This window comes from Stegostoma tigrinum, chromosome 27 (genome assembly GCF_030684315.1).
Source record: "Stegostoma tigrinum isolate sSteTig4 chromosome 27, sSteTig4.hap1, whole genome shotgun sequence".
NCBI classification, from domain to species: Eukaryota; Metazoa; Chordata; class Chondrichthyes; order Orectolobiformes; family Stegostomatidae; genus Stegostoma; species Stegostoma tigrinum.
Genome location: NC_081380.1, coordinates 45,950,618 through 45,965,199, shown reverse-complemented (window position 1 = coordinate 45,965,199; position 14,582 = coordinate 45,950,618). Strand labels below are relative to the sequence as shown.

The 14,582-nt window shown below is 54.3% G+C and overlaps 1 protein-coding gene across 1 annotated transcript in view; it reads right to left on the bottom strand.

Moving 5' to 3' along the window:
• Window positions 1–1,318: 1,318 nt before the first annotated feature.
• The window catches only part of sarm1 (sterile alpha and TIR motif containing 1), a 46,099-nt gene continuing 32,835 nt past the window's right edge, over window positions 1,319–14,582 (bottom strand). The window contains exons 8-9 of the mRNA XM_048557321.2: window positions 6,593–6,714; window positions 1,319–3,664 (exon numbers count right to left, since the gene is read on the bottom strand). Of these exons, the coding sequence (XP_048413278.2) occupies window positions 3,535–3,664; window positions 6,593–6,714 (252 nt within the window). The 3' untranslated portion in view covers window positions 1,319–3,534. The remainder of the gene's footprint in view (window positions 3,665–6,592; window positions 6,715–14,582) is intronic.

Here is a 14,582-nt window from a genome sequence, read left to right as displayed (position 1 = left end):
GTGCTGAGGGAGTCGGCACTGTCGGAGGGTCAGTGCTGAGGGAGCGGGCACTGTTGGAGTGTCAGTGCTGAGGGAGTGGGCACTGTCAGAGGGTCAGTGCTGAGGGAGTGGGCACTGTCGGAGGGTCAGTGCTGAGGGAGTGGGCACTGTTGGAAGGTCAGTGCTGAGGGAGTGGGCACTGTCAGAGGGTCAGTGCTGAGGGAGTGGGCACTGTCGGAAGGGTCAGTGCTGAGGGAGCGGGCACTGTCGGAAGGGTCAGTGCTGAAGGAGTGCGGCACTGTCGGACGGTCAGTGCTGAGGGAGCGGGCACTGTCGGAGGATCAGTGCTGAGGGAGTGCGGCACTGTCGGAGAGTCAGTGCTGAGGGAGCGGGCTCTGTCGGAGGGTCAGTGCTGAGGGAGCGGGCTCTGTCGAAGGGTCAGTGCTGAGGGAGCGGGCACTGTCGGAGGGTCAGTGCTGAGGGAGCGGGCAGTGTCGGAGGGTTAGTGCTGAGGGAGCGGGCAGTGTCGGAGGGTCAGTGCTGAGGGAGCGGGCTCTGTCGGAGGGTCAGTGCTGAGGGAGCGGGCACTGTCGGAGGGTCAGTGCTGAGGGAGCGGGCTCTGTCGGAGGGTCAGTGCTGAGGGAGCGGGCTCTGTCGAAGGGTCAGTGCTGAGGGAGCGGGCACTGTCGGAGGGTCAGTGCTGAGGGAGCGGGCACTGTCGGAGGGTCAGTGCTGAGGGAGCGGGCAGTGTCGGAGGGTCAGTGCTGAGGGAGCGGGCTCTGTCGGAGTGTCAGCGCTGAGGGAGGGGGCACTGTCGGAGGGTCAGTGCTGAGGGAGCGGGCTCTGTCGGAGGGTCAGTGCTGAGGGAGCGGGCACTGTCGGAGGGTCAGTGCTGAGGGAGCGGGCACTGTCGGAGGGTCAGTGCTGAGGGAGTGGGCACTGTCGGAGGGTCAGCGCTGAGGGAGCGGGCACTGTCGGAGGGTCAGTGCTGAGGGAGTGGGCACTGTCGGAGGGTCAGTACTGAGGGAGCGGGCACTGTCAGAGGGTCAGTGCTGAGGGAGTGGGCACTGTCGGAAGGTCAGTGCTGAGGGAGTGGGCACTGTCAGAGGGTCAGTGCTGAGGGAGTGGGCACTGTCGGAGGGTCAGTACTGAGGGAGCGGGCACTGTCAGAGGGTCAGTGCTGAGGGAGCGGGCACTGTCAGAGGGTCAGTGCTGAGGGAGTGGGCACTGTCGGAGGGTCAGTGCTGAGGGAGTGGGCACTGTCGGAAGGGTAGGTATTGCACGGTGAGACTGCAGTGTGGGTGCCTTCATTACTAAAACAAAAAGGAAAAGTCCAGTGTGCGATGTTCGAATCTCTCTTGTCATGAAGATATTTTATTGAAGAATTTGCTTCACAAAATCAGCTATAAATGATTTCTTTGAATTAAATTGCGCTGTAAATAGTTCAGTTGATTATTTCAATGTCATGCTCCTGAATGGGAAAGAGAGATTTGAAGGCATTTGGAATAAATTCAGGCAGCGGTCAGAATCTGATCTGTACATGTCTCATTTCTGGCAGGTTATACATACTCGCACCGAGTTAATAAAGGCACAGGAAGAGGGATCAATTAGAACAGTAAACCTATTTCAGCTCATACATGATTAAGTAGCAATGTTGGCTAAAGGAGCATAAAGACCGTTAATACACAGACTGAGCTAGCTGAGGGGTAAGACAGCGGGCGGCAGATGGAGGAACCAGGATGCAGAGGCAAGAGATGAAAGAGGATAGGAGGGACAGAGCAAATCCTTGTCAAGGATGAGGAAAATACAAAGAACCTGAGAGATGGGAATTTCTGATTGTCAGTTAACTACCAGGCTTGCTTCAAGCACTATTCATGGAAATGCTTCTCCCAACCATAGCCCACTCAACCATCCAATCAGCACTCTTCTTATGTAAGCCGTACAAACTCATTGTTCCCTTTTACATCGGTATTTCTCTTCCAGGTACAAACTTGGTGTGTTTGTTTAGCAAAACGTTGAGGAATTGAGAATTATGAAATATTTATTAAAATGTTCACTAATGGTCACATTCTAAATCAACTATTCCAGTCTACATTAGCCAACTCATCCCTCATGAGTGGCTGTAAATACATTTACTACTTTACCCTCAAATGAACTATGTCACGACTCACTGGAATCCAAAATTTTACCATATTATGATCAATCTTCCCCAGAGGATCCCTGAGTATGAGATTACTAACGAACCCTGCTTCATTCAAGACAAGATTGAAAATAACCTCTTCCCTGGTTAGATTTGCATGACCCTGTGGAGGGAGGGGCCCCATGTAATGAGTGGCAGGGAGTGGGACCCTGTCTGGGGAAGGGTAATTGTGAGTGGGGGGTGGGGTAGGGGGAATGTGGTGTTGGTGGGAGGTAGAGAGGGGATCTCTGACCGGGGTCACTGTGTGGAACAGAGGTGACCTGAATTTCAGGGAGTGTAGAGGGTATTTGGAAGGCGAGCTATGAGAGTGTGAATGGCCGAGAGCAATGTGAGGATATCCCTGAGTGTGAATTACGGTGGCTCAGTGGTTAGCAACGCTGTCTCATAGCACCAGGGACCCGGGTTCGATTCCAGCCTCGGGCGACTGTCTGTGTGGAGTTTGCACGTTCTCCCCGTGTCTGCGTGGGTTTCCTCCGGGTGCTCTGGTTTCCTCCCACAGTCCAAAGATGTGCAGGTTAGGGTGGTTCGGTTATGGGGATTACGGGGATAGGGTAGGGGCTGGGTCAGGGTGGGATGCTGTTCAGAGGGTCAATGTGGACTCGGATCGAATGGCCTGCTTCCACACTGTAGGGATTCTATGATTCACCATCTCAAAGCAGATGCCCTGCCTACTGTAATCGTCCCTGAGCTTTCATTACCACAGGTTGGTGGATGATGGCAGAAATGTGTGCAGGGCTTGCACTAGTGTCACCAGCAGTGGGCTGCACTCCTGTATGGTTCCCACAACAGAGAGGACAGCGTTTGCCCTCACTAGAACCAGCAACATCCGACCAGCGAAACAATAGAGCTTTGCTGCATTGCTGACAGGTTGGGATGTCCACAGGAATCTCCCCCATTCGCCTCACAAGGAAAACTACTCAGGCGTCTACCGCTTCCCCTCCTGATTCCAACTCACTGAGAAACATCCAAGACCAGCCAGAGACAGAGCTGCTCCCAAACATCACGGCCAAAGCCATATGCTGGCCCCTGATTATATGAGTATCTGAGATAACAAGGTGTAGAGCTGGATGAACACAGCGTCAGAGTAGCAGGAAGGCTGACGTTTCGGCCGTAGACCCCAGTTCTGAAGAAGGGTCTAGGGCCGAAATGTCAGCCTTCCTGCTCTTCTGATGCTGCTTGACCTGCAGTGTTCGTCCAGCTCCACAGTATCAGCAGTTCCTATTATCTCTGTGCTACATAGCTGTTGCCTTGATGCACAATGATTGCTACCAGTGTTTGAGGAGGAGGGAGTGATGTCCGAGAGCTGTCCTATCCATGACTGTCAGGTGGAGTGTGGCTCAGTCCCGAGCTGTGGCTTAGCTGAGGTGCGGTGGGACGGTCTTCAAGCCGGTGTCTGCTGGACCAAGCGGGTGGTTATTCTGGGCAGGAGCGTGAAGGAAGCGCAAAATTTTCTCGATGCTGGCATCCTGGTATTCGTGAGACCACCTGTACGAGAGGGAGAGTGGGGGACAACACAAGCAGGTGAAGATTTTGCTTACAGAAACAAACCCCAGCATATCCAATCAGGAAACAGAGAAGCTGCTACACAAATCTTATTGGGCACCAGGAGGCCATTCAGCCCTTCAAACCCGTACTGTCATTCAGTGAAAATGTGGTTGCTTTGTGTCTAATTTAATCACGGGATGAGGGCATCACTTCTAGGCAGCATTTATTGTCCATCCTGAATTACCCAGAGGTCAGTTAAGAGTCAACCACATTGCTGTGGGTCTGGAGTCACATGTAGGCCCGGACCAGGTAAGGATGGCAGATTCCTTCCCTAAAGGACATTAGTCAACCAGATGGTATTTTTTCCTGACAATTGACAATGATTTCATGGTCATCATTAAACTTAGACCCAGGTTTTATTTTTATTGAATCCAAGGTCCACCCACCTGTTTTGGCTGTATACCACACGTTATCACCAGCCAAAATAAATCTGAGCATCGAAGGTTAATCACTCCTTCAGTGTCAGTAATTATTGATCGCAGTGTTTCCCCATGCTCCCGACATTTACATCGAGATCTGTTTCTGACCTTCTCCCCAGAATGGCTCAGCTCTGGTCACTTTCAAAGCTGATCGATTTGTTTTTCCCCGCAACATGTGAGTGTCAGCGACAAGGTCTTCACGTCTCACTATCCCCAAGTGCCCTTAAACTGAACAGGCCTGGAGTCACATGGAGGCCAGATTTCCTTCCTTAAAGGACATCAGTGAATCATGTGGGTATTCATTACCCGGAAGTAGTTTCATGGTCACCTTCACTGTAACTAGCTTTACATTCCCAGATTTATCAGTTGAATTTAAATTTAACCAGTTACTCTGTGGGATTTTGATCCCAACTATCCCAGGATTATTCATCCAACAGCATCACCATTGCGCCAACATCCCCACACAGATTCTGACCCCTTTGCTCTTAACACCACAATGAAATGCATCTCTCTCTCATCACTTCTTCCTCAATCTCTCTCTCTCTTCTCCCTGTCTTCAATCTCTATTATTGTCTGTCTCAACCTCTCTCCCCTCCCTCTCTCTTTCTCAACCTCTCTCTCCTCCCTCTCTCTTTCTCAACCCCTCTCTCCTCCGTCTCTCTTTCTCAACCTCTCTCCCCTCCCTCTCTCTTTCTCAACCTCTCTCTCCTCCCTCTCTCTTTCTCAACCCCTCTCTCCTCCGTCTCTCTTTCTCAACCTCTCTCCCCTCCCTCTCTCTTTCTCAACCTCTCTCCCCTCCCTCTCTCTTTCTCAACCTCTCTCTCCTCCCTCTCTCTTTCTCTATTTTCTCTCTCTCCTCACTCTTTTTTAAATCTCTCCCTCTTCTCTCTTTCTCATTTCTCTCCTTTCCAACATCGGTCTCTCTTGTCTTACGCAATATCTCTCCTCTCTCTCTCTTTCTCTCTGTTCCTTAGCCTTCCCCACCTTCCCCCCACCTCCACGTTCTCTCTTGATCAATCCCATTGAAAATGCTAAAGTATGGACCTGTTAAACGAGAGACCATCAATGTAAGACAGTCCCGGACAAATCCAGTCAGAAATTCAGGAAAATCTTCCGTCACTCAGAGAGTGGGGACTCCGTGGGTCTGGGAGGGAGCAAGGGGGATATGCTGATGGGCTGGGGGAGATGAATTTAAATCCAATACAACAGTTGTGACATTAAAAGTCATGACCATGAAACGATTGCTTGTAAAAACTGGTTCATCAATGTCTACAGGTAAGGAGACTGCTGTCCTCCCCTGGCCAATGTATAACTCTAGATTCTCAGTCTCTTGACTGCCTTGGAAATGGCCCAGAAAACCATTCAGTCGTAGATTAAGGCAACAAGCGAAGGGAAATAAATTTCAACCCAATCACAACCCATTTTCAAAGATGAACGAAAAGCTGGATCGAAATTCAGAGAGAGAAATATGTTTTACAATGTTGGCTCACTTTGGCTGTTTGGAATTGGGATGATGAGGACATTTTTTCATTCCCTGGGGATGTGAATGTTTGGAATTCTGTAGGAAGGGATCTCTCCGATACAGAGATTGTTTGCTGGCGTGAGTGTGGGAGAATACACAGATGTACCATACGAACTACCACTTTCCTGGAACAAGGAGGAGGCTCGAAGGGCTGAATGGCCCACCATCCACACCTGGTTCTGATCTGAGGAGGTGGAATGACAGGAGAAGGGGAGAGAAGGAGGAGAAGGTGAGCCTACAACGAGGTGGAACTCTCTGTGCCGAGGTACTGGGGTCACCCAGAATGCAGATGGGATTCCGATCAGTTTTGGCCAATGGTGTAGAGAGCATGGGGACTGAGATCGAGGGAACAAAGGCACTGGGATTAAGGGTGCACGGGGTCTGGGGCTGCGGGAGCACGGGGACTGAGCTCAAAGGAGCACGGGGACTGGGATTGAGGGAGCATGGGGATAGGGATTGAGGAAGCACGGGGATTGGGATTGAAGGAGCATGGGGACTGGGATTGAGGGAACACAGGAATGGGGGCTGAGGAAGCACAGGGACTGGGATTGAGGGAGCAAGAGGACTGGGGCTGAGGGAGCACGGGGACTGGGATTGAGGGAGCATGGGGACTGGGATTGAGGGAGCATGGGAACTGGGGCTGAGGGAGCACGGGGACTGGGATTGAGGGAGCACGGGAACCGGGATTGAGGGAGCACAGGGACTGGGATTGGGGGAGCACGGGGCCTGGGATTGAGGGAGCATGGGGACTGGCATTGAGGGAGCACGGGGATTGGGATTGAGGGAGCACGGGGACTGGGATTGAGAGAGCACGGGAACTGGGTTTGAGGGAGCACAGGAACTGGGATTGAGGGAACACAGGAACTGCGATTGAGGGAGCACAGGAACTGGGATTGAGGGAGCACGGGGATGCAGATCTGGGCTCACATAATGCTGTTGAACTTGAGAATGCCCCTCATGTCCTCGGGCAGGGAGCTGGGATCTGGCCAGGTGAAACTGTCAGCCACGGGCACTATGTTCTTCCTCGAGGTCATCGCCATCACAATTTCCTTTCAGCACATTCAGAAAAACACTGGTTAGTGCAAAATGCAGAACAAAAACATCGAGTCACGTGAAAAACAAAGTAAATCGTCATAGTTACAGCCTTTAAATCATCCCTCACTCATTCAAACTCAAACACACACTGACCCTCACTGGGGTACGGTCCCACACACACACTGACTCTCACTGGGGTACAGTCCCACACACACACTGACTCTCACTGGGGTACAGTCCACACACACACTGACTCTCACTGGGGTACAGTCCCACACACACTGACTCTCACTGGGGTACAGACCCACACACACTGACTCACACTGAGGTACAGTCCCACACACACTGACTCTCACTGGGGTACAGCCCCACACACGCAGTGACTCTCACTGGGATACACTCCCACACACACTGACTCTCACTGGGGTACAGTCCACACACACACTGACTCTCACTGGGGTACAGTCCCACACACACTGACTCTCACTGGGGTACAGACCCACACACACTGACTCACACTGAGGTACAGTCCCACACACACTGACTCTCACTGGGGTACAGCCCCACACACGCAGTGACTCTCACTGGGATACACTCCCACACACACTGACTCTCACTGGGGTACAGTCCCACACACACTGACTCTCACTGGGGTACAGTCCCACACACACTGACTCTCACTGGGGTACAGTCCCACACACACTGACTCTCACTGGGATACACTCCCACACACACTGACTCTCACTGGGGTACAGTCCCACACACACTGACTCTCACTGGGGTACAGTCCCACACACACTGACTCACACTGAGGTACAGTCCCACACACACTGACTCTCACTGGGGTACAGCCCCACACACGCAGTGACTCTCACTGGGATACACTCCCACACGCACTGACTCTCACTGGGGTACAGTCCCACACACACTGACTCTCACTGGGGTACAGTCCCACACACACTGACTCTCACTGGGATACACTCCCACACACACTGACTCTCACTGGGGTACAGTCCCACACACACTGACTCTCACTGGGGTACAGTCCCACACACACTGACTCTCACTGGGGTACAGTCCCACACACACTGACTCTTACTGGGGTACAGTCCCACACACACTGACCCTCACTGGGGTACACTCCCACACACACACTGACCCTCACTGGGGTACGGTCCCACACACACTGACTCTCACTGGGGTACAGTCCCACACACACTGACTCTCACTGGGGTACAGACCCACACACACTGACTCTCACTGGGGTACAGTCCCACACACACACTGACTCTCTCTGGGGTACAGTCCCACACACACTGACTCTCACTGGGGTACGGTCCCACACACACTGACTCTCACTGGGGTACAGTCCCACACACACTGACTCTCACTGGGGTACAGTCCCACACACACTGACTCTCACTGGGGTACAGTCCACACACACACTGACTCTCACTGGGGTACAGTCCCACACACACTGACTCTCACTGGGGTACGGTCCCACACACACACTGACTCTCACTGGGGTACAGTCCACACACACACTGACTCTCACTGGGGTACAGCCCACACACACACTGACTCTCTCTGGGGTACAGTCCCACACACACTGACTCTCACTGGGGTACGGTCCCACACACACACTGACTCTCACTGGGGTACAGTCCACACACACAATGACTCTCACTGGGGTACAGCCCACACACACACTGACTCTCTCTGGGGTACGGTCCCACACACACACTGACTCTCACTGGGGTACAGTCCCACACACACTGACTCTCACTGGGGTACAGTCCCACACACACTGACTCTCACTGGGGTACGGTCCCACACACACACTGACTCTCACTGGGGTACAGTCCCACACACACTGACTCTCACTGGGGTACGGTCCCACACACACACTGACTCTCACTGGGGTACAGTCCCACACACACACTGACTCCCTCTGGGGTACAGTCCCACACACACTGACTCTCACTGGGGTACAGTCCCACACTCACTGACTCTCACTGGGGTACAGTCCCACACACACACTGACTCTCACTGGGGAACAGTCCCACACTCACTGACTCTCACTGGGGTACAGTCCCACACACACTGACTGTCACTGGGGTACAGTCCCACACTCACTGACTCTCACTGGGGTACGGTCCCACACACACACTGACTCTCACTGGGGTACAGTCCCACACACACTGACTCTCACTGGGGTACAGTCCCACACTCACTGACTCTCACTGGGGTACAGTCCCACACACACACTGACTCTCACTGGGGAACAGTCCCACACTCACTGACTCTCACTGGGGTACGGTCCCACACACACTGACTCTCAATGGGGTACAGTCCCACACACACTGACTCTCACTGGGGTACAGTCCCACACACACTGACTCTCACTGGGGTACAGTCCCACACACACACTGACTCTCACTGGGGTACAGTCCCACACACACTGACTCTCACTGGGGTACAGTCCCACACACACACTGACTCTCACTGGGGTACAGTCCCACACACACTGACTCTCACTGGGGTACACTCCCACACACACTGACTCTCACTGGGGTACAGTCCCACACACACACTGACTCTCACTGGGGTACAGTCCCACACACACTGACTCTCACTGGGGTACAGTCCCACACACACTGACTCTTACTGGGGTACAGTCCCACACACACTGACCCTCACTGGGGTACACTCCCACACACACACTGACCCTCACTGGGGTACGGTCTCACACACACTGACTCTCACTGGGGTACAGTCCCACACACACTGACTCTCACTGGGGTACAGACCCACACACACTGACTCTCACTGGGGTACAGTCCCACACACACACTGACTCTCTCTGGGGTACAGTCCCACACACACTGACTCTCACTGGGGTACGGTCCCACACACACTGACTCTCACTGGGGTACAGTCCCACACACACTGACTCTCACTGGGGTACAGTCCCACACACACTGACTCTCACTGGGGTACAGTCCACACACACACTGACTCTCTCTGGGGTACAGTCCCACACACACTGACTCTCACTGGGGTACGGTCCCACACACACACTGACTCTCACTGGGGTACAGTCCACACACACACTGACTCTCACTGGGGTACAGCCCACACACACACTGACTCTCTCTGGGGTACGGTCCCACACACACACTGACTCTCACTGGGGTACAGTCCCACACACACTGACTCTCACTGGGGTACAGTCCCACACACACTGACTCTCACTGGGGTACGGTCCCACACACACACTGACTCTCACTGGGGTACAGTCCCACACACACTGACTCTCACTGGGGTACGGTCCCACACACACACTGACTCTCACTGGGGTACAGTCCCACACACACACTGACTCTCTCTGGGGTACAGTCCCACACACACTGACTCTCACTGGGGTACAGTCCCACACTCACTGACTCTCACTGGGGTACAGTCCCACACACACACTGACTCTCACTGGGGAACAGTCCCACACTCACTGACTCTCACTGGGGTACAGTCCCACACACACTGACTGTCACTGGGGTACAGTCCCACACTCACTGACTCTCACTGGGGTACAGTCCCACACACACTGACTCTCACTGGGGTACAGTCCCACACACACACTGACTCTCACTGGGGTACAGTCCCACACACACTGACTCTCACTGGGGTACAGTCCCACACACACACTGACTCTCACTGGGGTACAGTCCCACACACACTGACTCTCACTGGGGTACAGTCCCACACACACTGACTCTCACTGGGTACAGTCCCACACACACTGACTCTCTCTGGGGTACAGTCCCACACACACTGACCCTCACTGGGGTACACTCCCACACACACACTGACCCTCACTGGGGTACGGTCCCACACACACTGACTCTCACTGGGGTACAGTCCCACACACACTGACTCTCACTGGGTACAGTCCCACACACACTGACTCTCACTGGGGTACAGTCCCACACACACACTGACCCTCACTGGGGTACAGTCCCACACACACACACTGACTCTCACTGGGGTACAGTCCCACACACTCACTGACTCTCACTGGGGTACAGTCCACACACACACTGACCCTCACTGGGGTACAGTCCCACACACACTGACTCTCACTGGGGTACAGTCCCACACACACTGACTCTCACTGGGGTACAGTCCACACACACACACTGACTCTCACTGGGGTACGGTCCCACACACACTGACTCTCTCTGGGGTACAGTCCCACACACACTGACTCTCACTGGGGTACAGTCCCACACTCACTGACTCTCACTGGGATACAGTCCCACACACACTGACTCTCACTGGGGTACAGTCCCACACACACTGACTCTCACTGGGGTACAGTCCCACACACACTGACTCTCACTGGGGTACAGTCCCACACACACTGACCCTCACTGGGGTACAGTCCCACACTCACTGACTCTCACTGGGATACAGTCCCACACACGCTGACTCTCACTGGGGTACAGTCCCACACTCACTGACTCTCACTGGGGTACAGTCCCACACACACACTGACTCTCACTGGGGTACAGTCCACACACACACTGACTCTCACTGGGGTACAGTCCCACACTCACTGACTCTCACTGGGGTACAGTCCCACACACACTGACTCTCACTGGGGTACAGTCCCACACACACACTGACTCTCACTGGGGTACAGTCCCACACACACACTGACTCTCACTGGGGTACAGTCCCACACTCACTGACTCTCACTGGGGTACAGTCCCACACTCACTGACTCTCACTGGGGTACAGTCCCACACACACTGACTCTCACTGGGGTACAGTCCCACACAAACACTGACTCTCACTGGGGTACAGTCCCACACACACACTGACTCTCACTGGGGTACAGTCCCACACACACTGACTCTCTCTGGGGTACAGTCCCACACACACTGACTCTCACTGGGGTACAGTCCCACACTCACTGACTCTCACTGGGGTACAGTCCCACACACACTGACTCTCACTGGGGTACAGTCCCACACACACTGACTCTCACTGGGGTACAGTCCCACACTCACTGACTCTCACTGGGGTACAGTCCCACACTCACTGACTCTCACTGGGGTACAGTTCCACACACACACTGACTCTCACTGGGGTACAGTCCCACACACACTGACTCTCACTGGGGTACAGTCCCACACACTCACTGACTCTCACTGGGGTACAGTCCCACACTCACTGACTCTCACTGGGGTACAGTCCACACACACTGACCCTCACTGGGGTACAGTCCACACACACACTGACCCTCACTGGGGTACAGTCCCACACACACTGACCCTCACTGGGGTACAGTCCCACACACACTGACCCTCACTGGGGTACAGTCCCACACTCACTGACCCTCACTGGGGTACAGTCCCACACACACTGACTCTCACTGGGGTACAGTCCCACACACACACTGACTCTCACTGGGGTACAGTCCCACACACACTGACTCTCACTGGGGTACAGTCCCACACACACTGACTCTCACTGGGGTACAGTCCCACACTCACTGACTCTCACTGGGGTACAGTCCCACACTCACTGACTCTCACTGGGGTACAGTCCCACACACACTGACCCTCACTGGGGTACAGTCCCACACACACACTGACCCTCACTGGGGTACAGTCCCACACACACACTGACTCTCACTGGGGTACACTCCCACACACACACTGACCCTCACGGGTTACAGTCCCACACACACTGACTCTCACTGGGGTACAGTCCCACACACACTGACTCTCACTGGGGTACGGTCCCACACACACACTGACTCTCACTGGGGTACAGTCCCACACACACACTGACTCTCTCTGGGGTACAGTCCCACACACACTGACTCTCACTGGGGTACAGTCCCACACTCACTGACTCTCACTGGGGTACAGTCCCACACACACACTGACTCTCACTGGGGAACAGTCCCACACTCACTGACTCTCACTGGGGTACAGTCCCACACACACTGACTGTCACTGGGGTACAGTCCCACACTCACTGACTCTCACTGGGGTACAGTCCCACACACACTGACTCTCACTGGGGTACAGTCCCACACACACACTGACTCTCACTGGGGTACAGTCCCACACACACACTGACTCTCACTGGGGTACAGTCCCACACACACTGACTCTCACTGGGGTACAGTCCCACACACACTGACTCTCACTGGGTACAGTCCCACACACACTGACTCTCTCTGGGGTACAGTCCCACACACACTGACCCTCACTGGGGTACACTCCCACACACACACTGACCCTCACTGGGGTACGGTCCCACACACACTGACTCTCACTGGGGTACAGTCCCACACACACTGACTCTCACTGGGTACAGTCCCACACACACTGACTCTCACTGGGGTACAGTCCCACACACACACTGACCCTCACTGGGGTACAGTCCCACACACACACACTGACTCTCACTGGGGTACAGTCCCACACACTCACTGACTCTCACTGGGGTACAGTCCACACACACACTGACCCTCACTGGGGTACAGTCCCACACACACTGACTCTCACTGGGGTACAGTCCCACACACACTGACTCTCACTGGGGTACAGTCCACACACACACACTGACTCTCACTGGGGTACGGTCCCACACACACTGACTCTCTCTGGGGTACAGTCCCACACACACTGACTCTCACTGGGGTACAGTCCCACACTCACTGACTCTCACTGGGATACAGTCCCACACACACTGACTCTCACTGGGGTACAGTCCCACACACACTGACTCTCACTGGGGTACAGTCCCACACACACTGACTCTCACTGGGGTACAGTCCCACACACACTGACCCTCACTGGGGTACAGTCCCACACTCACTGACTCTCACTGGGATACAGTCCCACACACACTGACTCTCACTGGGGTACAGTCCCACACTCACTGACTCTCACTGGGGTACAGTCCCACACACACACTGACTCTCACTGGGGTACAGTCCACACACACACTGACTCTCACTGGGGTACAGTCCCACACTCACTGACTCTCACTGGGGTACAGTCCCACACACACTGACTCTCACTGGGGTACAGTCCCACACACACACTGACTCTCACTGGGGTACAGTCCCACACACACACTGACTCTCACTGGGGTACAGTCCCACACTCACTGACTCTCACTGGGGTACAGTCCCACACTCACTGACTCTCACTGGGGTACAGTCCCACACACACTGACTCTCACTGGGGTGCAGTCCCACACAAACACTGACTCTCACTGGGGTACAGTCCCACACACACACTGACTCTCACTGGGGTACAGTCCCACACACACTGACTCTCTCTGGGGTACAGTCCCACACACACTGACTCTCACTGGGGTACAGTCCCACACTCACTGACTCTCACTGGGGTACAGTCCCACACACACTGACTCTCACTGGGGTACAGTCCCACACACACTGACTCTCACTGGGGTACAGTCCCACACTCACTGACTCTCACTGGGGTACAGTCCCACACTCACTGACTCTCACTGGGGTACAGTTCCACACACACACTGACTCTCACTGGGGTACAGTCCCACACACACTGACTCTCACTGGGGTACAGTCCCACACACTCACTGACTCTCACTGGGGTACAGTCCCACACTCACTGACTCTCACTGGGGTACAGTCCACACACACTGACCCTCACTGGGGTACAGTCCACACACACACTGACCCTCACTGGGGTACAGTCCCACACACACTGACCCTCACTGGGGTACAGTCCCACACACACTGACCCTCACTGGGGTACAGTCCCACACTCACTGACCCTCACTGGGGTACAGTCCCACACACACTGACTCTCAC